We start from the raw sequence: 12,326 nt of genomic DNA, 5'->3' as shown, positions 1-12,326 counted from the left end.
TGGGAGAACTGTCCCACAGATAAATCTGATATATGCAATCAGGCCTTAAAGTCAATGTCCCAGATACCTCCATTAATATTTCTGGCGATATGTCCTGTCCTATCAACAGGACAGACCCACCAGATGTGGCAACGCAGTGGTATATAATCGGGAGACATTGTTCCTTATAGCAGGGCCAGTGTAAGAGCATTAGGCACCCTGACCTTCTGAACAGTGCCTCCCCCCGGCACCCCCCACTGCCCCCAACCTTTGAAAATGAATACAGTAAAATGATATTAACACTTGTTTCACGTCAGTCCCACTCTTACACAACCGTTAAACGTTTTTAAACTCATGAGCAGTTGTTATCGGCAGGCGGCCTGCTCTTGCTCCAGTGTCAGCCTCTCACTGTTTTACTAGTCCGTGTTCCCTCGTGCCACTCACTACATTTGCTTCTACAACTTTCGCAAGACCTCAACACATCCAACATCACCAGATAACCTGGGAAATGTTTGATTGGTTGAAAACACGAAGCTGTTAGGTAACTAGCATGAGCGGCACCAGAGAGTGGGAAAGAGGGGAGCTGTGATTGGAAGATCAGTGAGCAGATGGAGGAGGGGATGAGGAATAGAAAAGTTATGTTCAGCGAGCACATAAGGTGAAGTGAACGGAGGAAAACAGGAGGCTGTGACAGAAGGATCACAGAGTACCTGGGGCGGGTGCAGAATGGGAAAGAGCAAGCTGTGATTGGTGGATCAGTATGTACAGAGGGAAAGGGAAGGCATTGATTGGTGGATCAGCATGTATGGAATGGGAGGAGCGATTGTAATTGGTTGATTAGCGAGGATGGATGGGGAGGTTGAATTGGTGGACGAGCGAGCATGGAGGGGGAAAGGAAGCTGTGATTGGTGGATCAGCGAGCACGGAGTATGGGTGGCTATGATTGGTGGATCATTGAGCACCAAGGGAATAGGAAGGTTGTGATTGGAGGTTTAATAAGTATGTGTGAGTGGGGCCGGGAAAGATCTGCTTCAAAAAATTCAAGAATTTTGGATTAATCTTTGGAAACTTTGGGCATGCATGGAAATTTGCTCATAGCATTTTAAAGCACAATGTAATTTCATTTCAGTTTTGCCAGACCAGCAACCACAAAAATGGCTTGTTAGCACAACTAACCAAGTTGGCCAAGCCTGAAGCACTCTTCCGTCAGACTGGGCCTTCAGCAGATGGTGAAAGAACCAACAAGGGGAAAAACTCACTTGGCCCCCTCCTCAACTATCAACTCCTCAACTGCAGATGCATCTGTCCATGAAAGTACTGGCATGAGTGACCACTGTACAGTCCTTTTGGAAAATAAGTCATTTCTTCACCTTTGAGGGTCGCGTTGTGTGGCGCTACCATTGTCCCTTTTGGGATAGACCCAACCAAAAAGAATTTAACGAGCTAGATTGAAATGGAAATTTATGCAGCCTTTAAAAGCACTGTCAAGCCTGGGGGCCAACCCGCTATGAAAAGAACATTGCTTATTTATTTCACTTTATTCTCAAACAGTTTAATCAATAATTTTTTATCATACTTTTCAATTACTCTCTCCCTCTCTCTGCTCCTGTTCAATTCGTACAGTCCCTGTCTGAGCCTCTTGCTCACTATACTAGACTGGAAAAAAAGCAAACTTTAGTGGCAAGCATATATTTGACCTCCATATGACAAGTAAAGGGTTAGTGCTGACCAGCAGTGATACAGAGTAGCAGCTGATTTCCAGAGTATTGTGGCAAAGGGGCAGGGGGGTTCCAACATTGTTGTTGATGTTCAGTATGGTCAAGCAAGTACTGAATATTTGTAGCGTTTTCATAAATTAAAATCCATCAAATTATCTCCCCTCTCCCCTCCATCCATTATGCCTGCCATAAATAATATTGATCAGAGTTTTGTCAATAAACACAGGACAATGAGAACAATGATTTAATTATTACTGGTGAACAAAAAAGAGGATAACACCACAATCTCATAATTACTACCAGTTGATGGACAGGTTGAGAAGTGACACCGTCAACTTTTTAAACTTAATCCAAAAATATGAAACAAATTGTAATGACATGTTGGATGATTAATTTTTCTTTTCATCCTTTACACTTCAAAGAGAAAGGGTTTGTGAAGTTAAGTGTTGCCTACCTTGCCGTACTGCCAACGTGGTTGTGTAAACCAGGAACAGGAGGATGTAGTTGAGAAAGCTCTGAAACACTGGCGTGTTGGCATGGAAGTCGTCCACCAAGTACTTGCTAGTGAGGCCTATACCACAGATCAACAATGACAGCACCTGGCCCAGTGCCAGCGACAGCAGCAGCTCTCTGAAGGAACAAGTGATCTGCGTATTAGGGCAAACTCAATGACCAAAGATAAATTATTTTGATGACTGACTGGCAAAACCGAAAGGGCCCTGAGGGAGCCATTTTTACAATTCAGGTGGAGATAAAACTGAAAAGATTTACAATCTACTGTAACATCTAATTGTTCAATGACTTATTTTATTTTGCCACATTCAAAATCATCAGCCTGCCTGTCTGAAAGGGAATCTATCAGAATGGGTAGATTTGGAGTGTAATTTGAAAAAAGCTTAGGCAGGTTCTCCGACCCCGCAGCAGGTAGGAGAATCGCCGGTGGGCCGCATGAATCGCGCCACGCCGCCCCGACACCGGCACGCGATTCTCCGCAGAGCAGAGAATTGCCGCCGGCGTGGTTGGCGCAGCGCCGGTCACGGCCGCTCTAGGCGGACCTCCGCACGTGATTCTCCGGCTCGGATGGGCCGAGCGGCCGTACGAAAAAAGCAACATTGAGGGCCGAAGGGCCTGTACTGCGCTGTATCGTTCTATGTTCCTGCTGGCGCCGTTCTAACCTGCTCTGGACCGGCGGGCCTTCAGCGAGTAAGGGTCGGGTGGCGGCCTTTGGGGGGGGGGGGGGGAGAGTCCGACCCCGGGGGGGCCTCTAACGTGGCCTGGCACACAATCGGGCCCCACCAATCGGCGGGCCAGCCTCTGTTCCTGGGGGCCTCCTTTCCTATGCACTGGCCCCTGCGCCATGTTGCGTCGGGGCCAGCGCGTTAAAGGAGGCCACTGCGCATGCGCGCGTGGGCACCGGTGCCACTGCACATATCCTCGTTGGTGCTGGCACAACTGCACATGTGTGGATCCCGCGGCACACAGTTCGCGCCGGGATCTGCAGCTGGAGCAGCGCGAACTGCTCCAGCGCCGTGCTGGCCCCTGTAGGGGCCAGAATTAGTTGTGGGAGCGGCCTGTTCACGCCATCATAAAACGCGACGGCGTTTACGATGGCGTGGACACTCTGCTGCGGGATTGGAAAATCCTGCCCCCTATGTTTTCTGGCAAATGACTAATCACACTATGTTTTTGAATATAAGTAAAGTTGTCACAGACCCAGATGAACATAGTCTGCTTTCCCCTTTGAGAGGGAGAGCTGACTGGTGGTGGTTTAACCTGAGGATCACCACACCTCAGGCAAGGGGCAAGGTTGAATAACCTCAGCCGGTACGGGGATTGAACCCACGCTGCTGGCCTTGTTCTGCATCACGAACCAGCTGTCCAGCTAAACCTCAAGCTCAACCTTGCAGTGTATCTAGAAAGAACTTATCATACCAACATAATATTTGCAATACAAGTTGAAAATCCCTTATCCGAAATGCTTGGGGCTGAGTGTGTATCGGATTTCAGAATATTTGGGCGTGATTGCGATTCCTCCAGCAGCAAACAAGTAAAATTTTAAATGGATAGTTTTGTTATAAGGAAGAGAGGGCCAGAGACACAAACAGGTCATGATCTCACAACTAAACCTGCTGGAGAGGGTGGCTCAGGAGAATCCACAACAGGACAAAGCAATGTTGGTGTGAGCTCCAGGGCCTCTGGTGAACAGCCCATTCAGAAGAAGCTGTAATCAGGTACAAAGCAGTGTAAAAACAATTTTTTAAGGTATGGATTTATTAATTGTGTCAATGCAAATCAAGATGCAAGGCCCATGTGTGTTATATGCAGGGAAGTGCTGGCAAATGAAAGTTTAAAACCCTCAAAACTTCAAAGACATTTCAAGACTAAGCATGACGAGTTCGAGGACAAATCTCTTGATTTTTTTCAAAGGAGAAGTTTGAGATTTTGAGAGAGAAGAGGTGGATGAAAAATCTCTTTGAGTTTGTGACCCCAGAATCAGTTGTTAACTTGCAGCTAACTCCAAATGAGGAAACTGAACTTCTGCACCTCAGCTGTGACGGCTCATTAAAAACACAGCACAAGTCAATGAGGCTGTCAGCATTCTGGAGTAGTGTCTCTGAGGAGTATCTGGAGCTCAGTAAAACAAGCATTTTGTTGCTTTCGCCCTTCACAACAAGGGCATGCGCGAGGTTGGATCTTCTGTCCTCACAAAGATGAAGACGGCACCAAGGAACCGGTTGAATCCTGCAACCGATATGCATAGCCCTCTCCTCCTGTGAATCTGATTGGAGTATGATCACGAGGACAAAGCAGGCTTACCTCTCACATTAAAGGTAAGAGAAAACGGTGGTTCCCGAATGACGGCCAGCATGGGTCGCGAAGGTCGGCCGACGTGGGTCACAAAGGTTGGCCGGTTGGTAAAAATGGGTCCGTGGAAATAAAGTCTGAAAAACACTGATCTATCCCCATTACCTCGGAGACCTCAGGCGAATGCTGTTCAGCACTGGTCCAGACAGAATGGCACATGTGGGGGGAGGGGTCTCCCAGGGTATCAGAGGCCCTCGGGGAAGGCCCATTGGGCAGGGTGGTGTCCTGGCATGGCTGCTACCCAGGCAACCTGGCAATGTCAGCCTGGAACCCTGGCAGTGGCAGCCTAGCAGTGCAACCTAGGTGCCAGCCTAGCTCTGCCATGGTGCCTGGGTGGCACTGCCAGCTGGAAGGGGCACTGCCAGGTTGGCACTGCCAAGATGCCACGCTGACACTTTTTGCATGTGCACAATCAGGCTGGTGGTGCCCTGCATGTGTGTGTGTGTGTGTGTGTGGGGGGGGGGGGGGGGGGGGGTGCAGGGACCCTCCCATAATGTGGTGGTGATCATGCGTGCAGAGTCTGGCGAGCAGAGCAACTCAATGTGGAAAATGGGGCTATGTGTGGCCTCATATGTGTGTATTCCCCTATGAGACTCCTTATTTAACACGAATGGCATTGTAAAGTCACCGCAAGCGTGGGAAACACGCAGCTGGACACACTCACCAGAGAATTTTGTTCAATGTCCAATGTGAATTGGACGTTCTGAATTTTCCCTCAGTGTACTCGAACAGGCACCGGAGTGTGGCGACTAGGGGCTTTTCACAGTAACTTCAGTGCAGTGTTAATGTAAGCCTATTTGTGACACTAATAAAGATTATTATTATCATTTAGAACAGCTTGAAAATTAATCGTACGGCACATTTTTGTATTATTGAGGCACTTCCGCAAGATCGCAAAAAACATTGATATAATTTTGGTCTTTAATTTTCAATTGTTACATTTTTCCTGCATTTGGCTTATAAAACTGCATCTCATCCATCACAAGTGAATTCATGTTTTTTTTCAGGTTCCAAATGACTTTAGATTTAATGTCAAAAACCTTGGGAAGAAACAATCTGGAATACTTTCAGCGAAACAAATTTGAACTGAGCAACAAATGCTTGCTTACAGAAACAAAATAAATCTTCAGATGAGAAGTCAAAACCATGCTCCAATGGTTTCAAATGGATTAATCAAAGAGCATGTTCTCTGGTACCTTGGTCAACATTCCCCTCTCGACAAACACTATCAAATGCAAATTAACTGGTCATTCCTCTCAATGCTGTTTGTTCAGGTCCTTACTGTTCAAAATGGCAGCTGCAATTTCCTACAAAACAAGTCACTACAGCTCAAAGTAATAGTCCAAAGTATAAAAAGTATTTATATTTCTGAGAGATGTGATTATATGCACTATATAAATGCAAGTCTTTCTTCCAATACAAAAGGAATTGACATGGGTCAGTAACCGCATCCTTATACTCCCCAGTTCCCCAATGAAATTCTGTTTGGCCTTCAATACGTGACACGGGTGAGAAAAGGTGCACTCGATGTTGTTGTTGTCTATTGGAGAGATGAAGTACTTCCTGTGTCATACAGGGAAAGTGGCTGCATGTTTCTCATGGGAAAAGTCAAGCACACACACACGCACACAAACACAAACACGCACACACATAAAACAGTTGTTTTGTTTAAAATCTCAGCCTTTTCATGCTTCCAGAGTTCATCAGTGGCACTAATGAAATGTAAGATCATTTCAAACGTTAAGCAGAATATAGGAACACTTGCCGGACAGTTGCCGCTGCCGACTATCCTCTATCCTCCGGCTGGTCCTGTAGGTCCTCCCCGGGCTCACCCTCCAGCCCCCTCCTGGTCCGACGCCTCCTCATCCTCCTCCTCAGAGGTGGCGACACATTCCTGCCCCTGCAGCCCGTTGCCATGTTGCACTGTTGTGCCATGTTGTGGAGGACACAGCAGACCACCACAAAGCGGGCAACTCTCTGGACGGTGTACTGCCGATGGCAGAGGAGCCTAATCTTGTTGGGCCTGGTCCATGTCAAAGTTTATATAGTTTATTGCCAGGCAAACAGGGCATCCATGACTTCACGGATGCACTAGTGGGCTGCAGCTTGTGAGATGCCGCACAAGACCCTGCTCAAGTCCTGGAATGATGCTGCAGCTTAAATGTTCAGGGCTGAGGTGTCCTTGATGGCCACCGGGAGTGGGAATTCTCCTCCTCCATGTGGTGTCAATTCCGCCTCATTGCCTTGTTGCCCGTCATCTGGTCAAAAGACCAGTGATGCCTGTACATCTTGGGCCACGTCAGCCTCCTCCTTTGGGTCCCTCCCTGGCCTGATGGGCGGCCAGGTTCTCTGGGTGTTGAGCGGGGCACCTGTTGATGCTGCTGCCGCCTTCTTCTCCAGCATCCAGCTGCCGCGCCTGCCAGCAGCATCGCGAGGGCAGCCTGCACAGGGCCCAATATATCATCCATCCCATGTAATATCTGTAAGGAATTGGAGATGATGTGGGACTGACAAGCAGCGGTATCTTCCACCCCGGGACCCTCCTTTCCCCCATTGCACGCTCCCCCACATCCCCTGCCATCCAACCAGCTCAGCCCATGCACCCCCAGCCACAGCAGGGGCCCCCGGACACTGGACCCCACACCCTGTACCCCAGAAACCCGCTCATAATATTACCCGGAGCGGGCACGGGTGCCCTCACCGGTGCACACACTCACCCTCTGGTCGCGGTGATGTCCCCATTGCTGGGGCCCAGCCCCTGGGTGTTCAGATGTTGGCCGTTGCATCAGTGGTGTTGCCTCCAGCAGTGTTCAGGCACAGTGTCCAGGCATCATGGTCTGATGGCAACAACTGCCACGTGCCATATGGAAATCCAGTTGGGCGCTGTGAAGTTCTCACTTAACTTTGATTGCCAATTCCCTATTTGCAATAGCCTGCAGCCGTGTGACCAGAGGCACACCCGTAATGGAAACACACAATCCTGGGGGTGGCATGATGGACACATGGGCAATGAGGCATCCCCCTAACCCCCACAACCCCCCCTCACAGCACAGGGGCGACATCCCACCACCACCAATGGTGGCCCACCCCGACACCGAGGCTGCCCCACTTACGACACGGACCAGATGGAACGCCACTCGTAGGGGTCTCCAAGAGGAATGGAGGGGCCCAGCTGCATGCCCTTTGGGTAGGGTTGTGCCCTGGCACTGCTGGTACCACCTGGAGACCCTGGCAGTGCCACCTGGATGCAAACCTGGCACTGCCTGCCTGGGTGCTGGGAGGGGGGGGGGGGGGGGGACCATCCCATTTTGCGTTTGTGGGGGTGGGGTGAGGGAAGGTCGGGTATTCTTTTGGAGGCTTCAGAGATCGGGGCACCATTTTAAAAAGACTTCCCAATCTCTCGCTACAATGGGGAGTTCCGTGAGCATACAAAACGGGGCTATATGCGGCCTCGCCACACATAAGGGCAGCACGGTAGCATTGAAGGGCAGCACGGTAGCATTGTGGATAGCACAATCGCTTCACAGCTCCAGGGTCCCAGGTTCGATTCCGGCTTGGGTCACTGTCTGTGCGGAGTTTGCACATCCTCCCCGTGTGTGCGTGGGTTTCCTCCGGGTGCTCCGGTTTCCTCCCACAGTCCAAAGATGTGTAGGTTAGGTAGATTGGCCATGATAAATTACCCTTAGTGACCAAAATTGCCCTCAGTGATGGGTGGGATTATGGGGATAGGGTGGAGGTGTTGACCTTAGGTAGGGTGCTCTTTCCAGGAGCCGGTGCAGACTCGATGGGCCGAATGGCCTCCTTCTGCACTGTAAATTCTATGAAAAAAAAAATTCCCCGTTGACGCCCCTAATACGACCCGAGTCGCACTGAGTGCCGAGCAACACGCGGCTAAATGCGCTCGCTGGGGGACTTTGTTCTCTTTTGGGAAAATTGCGCCCTAAGTAAAAGTTGTCAGCCTTTTATTATTTGAAGCTCAGGGAGGAGAAATGTCTGCTTCTGGGCTCCCAAGATCTTTGCTGTCATATTGTGAGTTCATGTTCCAGTAGATCGCTCGAAGAAAATAGAATAAATCAGAATTGTCTGCCTCTCTTGATCATAGCTCTTTTCTTCTCTTTACCACACATTTTAGTGTCCCTTGCATCCTGAAGTCCAAATCACTAACAAGGGGCATAATGTTAACATGAAAGGAGGTTTGTAATTTATTTGAAGTACTGCTACATCTATCTGCCACCTGATCACAACATTGTCACAGTGGTTGAATGTCACTTTCTGGTAACTTTTGTTAATCCATTTAAATTTTCACACATGTAAAAGAGCTGTGGGGTGCAATTTATCGGAAAAGTTTCTGAGGGCGGGATGTACGCGTTTTTCAGCAACTGAGGCGGCCCACCGGCGCGATCTGCTACTACCAGATGCATATTAGAAGGTTGTTTTCAGAGAATCTGGCCATTCCAATCTCCTGGACATATCCGAGATATTCAGCATCAGTCACAAGGAAAGCTGAACCCAATACATTACGTTAAACAAACTCGATGGTTCCTAAGACTCCTGCTAAATATTCCCACTTGACCCCAGTTTGGGCCGATTATTTGATTTACTGTTCTATGCTACCGAACAGTGTGTATCATTCAAGTAGTGCCAGTCAGTGTTAACAATGAGATCATCTGGGTGCACATGCTCTGGCTGATTGCCAAATCTAAGAGAATGGTACATTCTCATAGGCTGAATGTGGAACAATTCCTAATTGCTTTACTGTGGTTACTGTGAACAGCTGAAAAATACAAGACCGCCTGGATTCCTTCCAGTAAAGCTCTAGTCTATGGTCAGTTGGATTGTGATCCTGAAGACATCTGCTCCTAGCCTGCCGACACTAGACGTCAATGATCCTTCAGACTGCACGCACACACTGATAGCCCAACAAAATCCAAATCATTCCCTGCTCCAGTTTCCACCCTCTCAATTCCTCAGCTCTTGAAATTGTGACACCCTTCTTCCTTTGAACTAGAAATGTAATTTTTCTCTAGATTTTCTGCCTATGTACTATGGTACAGCTTAACTCTCAGACACTGTTTTCAAATAAACTGGCATTGTTGCAAATATCAAGGACACACATGCATGTTTTATTCAGAAAGAGGGATGCTCAAATGTTATCATTTTTATCTGTGGTATTATTATAACTGTCAGTACTGCAAGGGTTAATGAAGTGCCGAGAGTAGCCACTAGAGTAGCCATTACAGTTACATCTATATAAGACAGCGATGCTAAGCCTTGTGGGGAGAGTGTGTGCAGGAGTTCGCTAGTGAGAGTCAGAAGAGCAGATAGTGTAAATGAGTGCAGATCATTGTTTAAACCAGTACTGAGATTAGCTGTAGATAAGTGTAGTTTAGATGTTATTAATCAACTATGTATTCTTTAAGAGGATGTGTCAAATCCAAGTTAATAGTGTTAATAAATTTCTAGCTTTGTTTCCAGTAAAGCTATTTTGTGGTCTTTGTGAACACTACGCCAATCATCATGAAATAAGCAACATAAAGAACACCACGCTATCTAGCCTGCCTGCTTTCCCTAAGCAGCAGTAGGTGTAGGTGGAGTCAATGGATGGGAGGCAGGTTTGTGTGATGGACTGAGCTGTGTTCACGACTCTCTGAGGTTTCTTGCAGTCTTGGGCCGAGCAGTTGCCTTACCAGGCTGTGATGCAGCCAGATAGGATGCTTTCCAAACCCACAATGACTGCATCTAGAAGGACAAAGGCAACAGAAACTTTGGATCATCACCATCTGGAAGTTGCTCTCCCAAGTCAATCACCATCCTGACTTGGAAATATATCAACATTCCTTCATTGTCGCTGGGTCAAAACCCAGGAACTTCCTAACAGCGCTGTCGGTGTATCTACACCAAATGAACTGCAGCAGTTCAAGAAGGCAGCTCACCTCCACCATTACAAGGACTCAAGAATAGATGTATAGACAGAAGATTTATTGTCACGTCTACCGAGGTAGAGTGAAAAGTATTATTCTGTGTACAGGCCAGGCAGAACACACCATACATGAAAACATAAGACCATACGATAAATACATGATGGTACATAATGAAAATACATAATCATAGACAGGGAATGAATAATCTACCAGCCACGGCTCGCTGGAACCAGGGTGAGACACGGCCAGTAGACCCCTGGAGAGGCTAACCCAAGTTCCAGATGGTTGTTACTGTTTTTTAGTTAGATCGAGCCCATAGAGTAGGGATTAAGGGTTCACTATTTGTTCAGCAGAAGTGATTTATCTCAGTGATCTAAAGCCTTATCTCTCCAACCGACACGGTGAAGAAATGGACAAATGTCTACCCAAGTTTTCAGATGTCAGTATGCTTGGAGACACTCCTGCCAGAAACTGCAGTGCAGTATAAACAGAATAGGGTTTTCATATTTAATTTGCCACCGAATTAAGATTTTGTAACATTTTCCTGACTACATAGAACAACATCCCTGATTTCATAATCCCACTGGGCCTCAAATTGGTCATGAGCTGAATATGAGAATAACTACTTCCTTTTAGTTTCACAAGCTGAGATTCTTCTTTTAATTACCACTTTTAGACAGAGGCCAAAAAAAAGGGAGAGATGTAAAATATGCCGCAAATTTACCATCATCCATTTTACACTAGCAAACCAAATCCGAATCTACACCAACATTTCCTGGGGTGTGATCTCTGGCCCACAACGCTGGCAATGTGGATCGCAATCGAGCAGTATATTGGGCATTCGGATGGGCGCCAAATCGAACGCTGTGCTCCCCCACCCCCCACTGGGGCGGAATCGGGGTTCTTGCCTGTGCCCAAGCAGGAGGATGCTAATCTACCTAGCCTTCCAAGCACTTGCCGGGGTAGACATCCCCAGAGACCTGCTGGATAGGCATAACTCTCACAGAGATCTGCTGGATAGGGACAACCCCCCCAGAGACCCCCGAATACAGAACCCCCGCCCACTTCCCAGAAAGCTGCTGGATAAGGAGATTCCCCCACATATATTCCCTATGTAGGGAGACCCACCCACAGAGACACACTAGATGGGGAGACCCCCCTCAGGACCCAATAGACAGGGGACCCCCTTAAACCTCCTATATGGGGGACCCCCCAACCCCCTGGATAGGGGGACCCCTCAAAGAGACCCCTGAATAGGGGAATCCCCTATGCTTGAGTGATGCTGAAGTGCTGAGTTGGAAATTGACAGTACACTTTGAAGTGGTTGATGTTTGCAAACATCATGGTAATAGCACTTATAGAGTTACTGATCCCTGAAGGAAGATGAGGGAAGCAAGGCTGACACCTTTGTTTGTGGAAGCTGGCAATCACAACCAACTAAGAGAAATGAACGAATGGCTTACAGCTTAAGGATCCAAGGGGTTTAATTTAACACAAGTCAATGTTTTTCTCTTTCCAGGAATAGAACAAAGAAAAGTACAGCACCGGAACAAGCCCTTCGGCCCTCCAAGCGCGTGCCGACCATGCTGCCCGACTAAACTACAATCTTCTACACTTCCTGGGTCTGTATCCCTCTATTCCCATCCTATTCATGTATTTATCAAGATGCCCCTATCTAAATGTCACTATCGTCCTTGCTTCCACCACCTCTTCCGGCAGCGAGTTCCAGGCACCCAGTACCATCTGTGTAAAAAACGTGCCTCGTATATCTACTCTAAACCTTGCCCCTCGCACCTTAAACCTATGCCCTGTAGTAATTGACCCCTCTACCCTGGGGAAAAGC

General features: G+C 47.9%; 1 protein-coding gene across 1 annotated transcript in view; it reads right to left on the bottom strand.

Annotated features, from left to right (window-relative positions):
* slc35f1 (solute carrier family 35 member F1) overlaps positions 1 to 12,326 on the bottom strand; it is a 450,036-nt gene that overhangs the window by 289,328 nt on the left and 148,382 nt on the right. The window contains exon 2 of the mRNA XM_038799673.1: positions 2,152 to 2,327. Coding sequence (XP_038655601.1) covers positions 2,152 to 2,327 — 176 coding nt within the window. The remainder of the gene's footprint in view (positions 1 to 2,151; positions 2,328 to 12,326) is intronic.

This window comes from Scyliorhinus canicula, chromosome 6 (genome assembly GCF_902713615.1).
Source record: "Scyliorhinus canicula chromosome 6, sScyCan1.1, whole genome shotgun sequence".
In the NCBI taxonomy this organism is placed as follows: domain Eukaryota; kingdom Metazoa; phylum Chordata; class Chondrichthyes; order Carcharhiniformes; family Scyliorhinidae; genus Scyliorhinus; species Scyliorhinus canicula.
The sequence above is the reverse complement of the archived record's forward strand: the minus strand, read 5'-3'. Positions and strand labels throughout refer to the sequence as shown.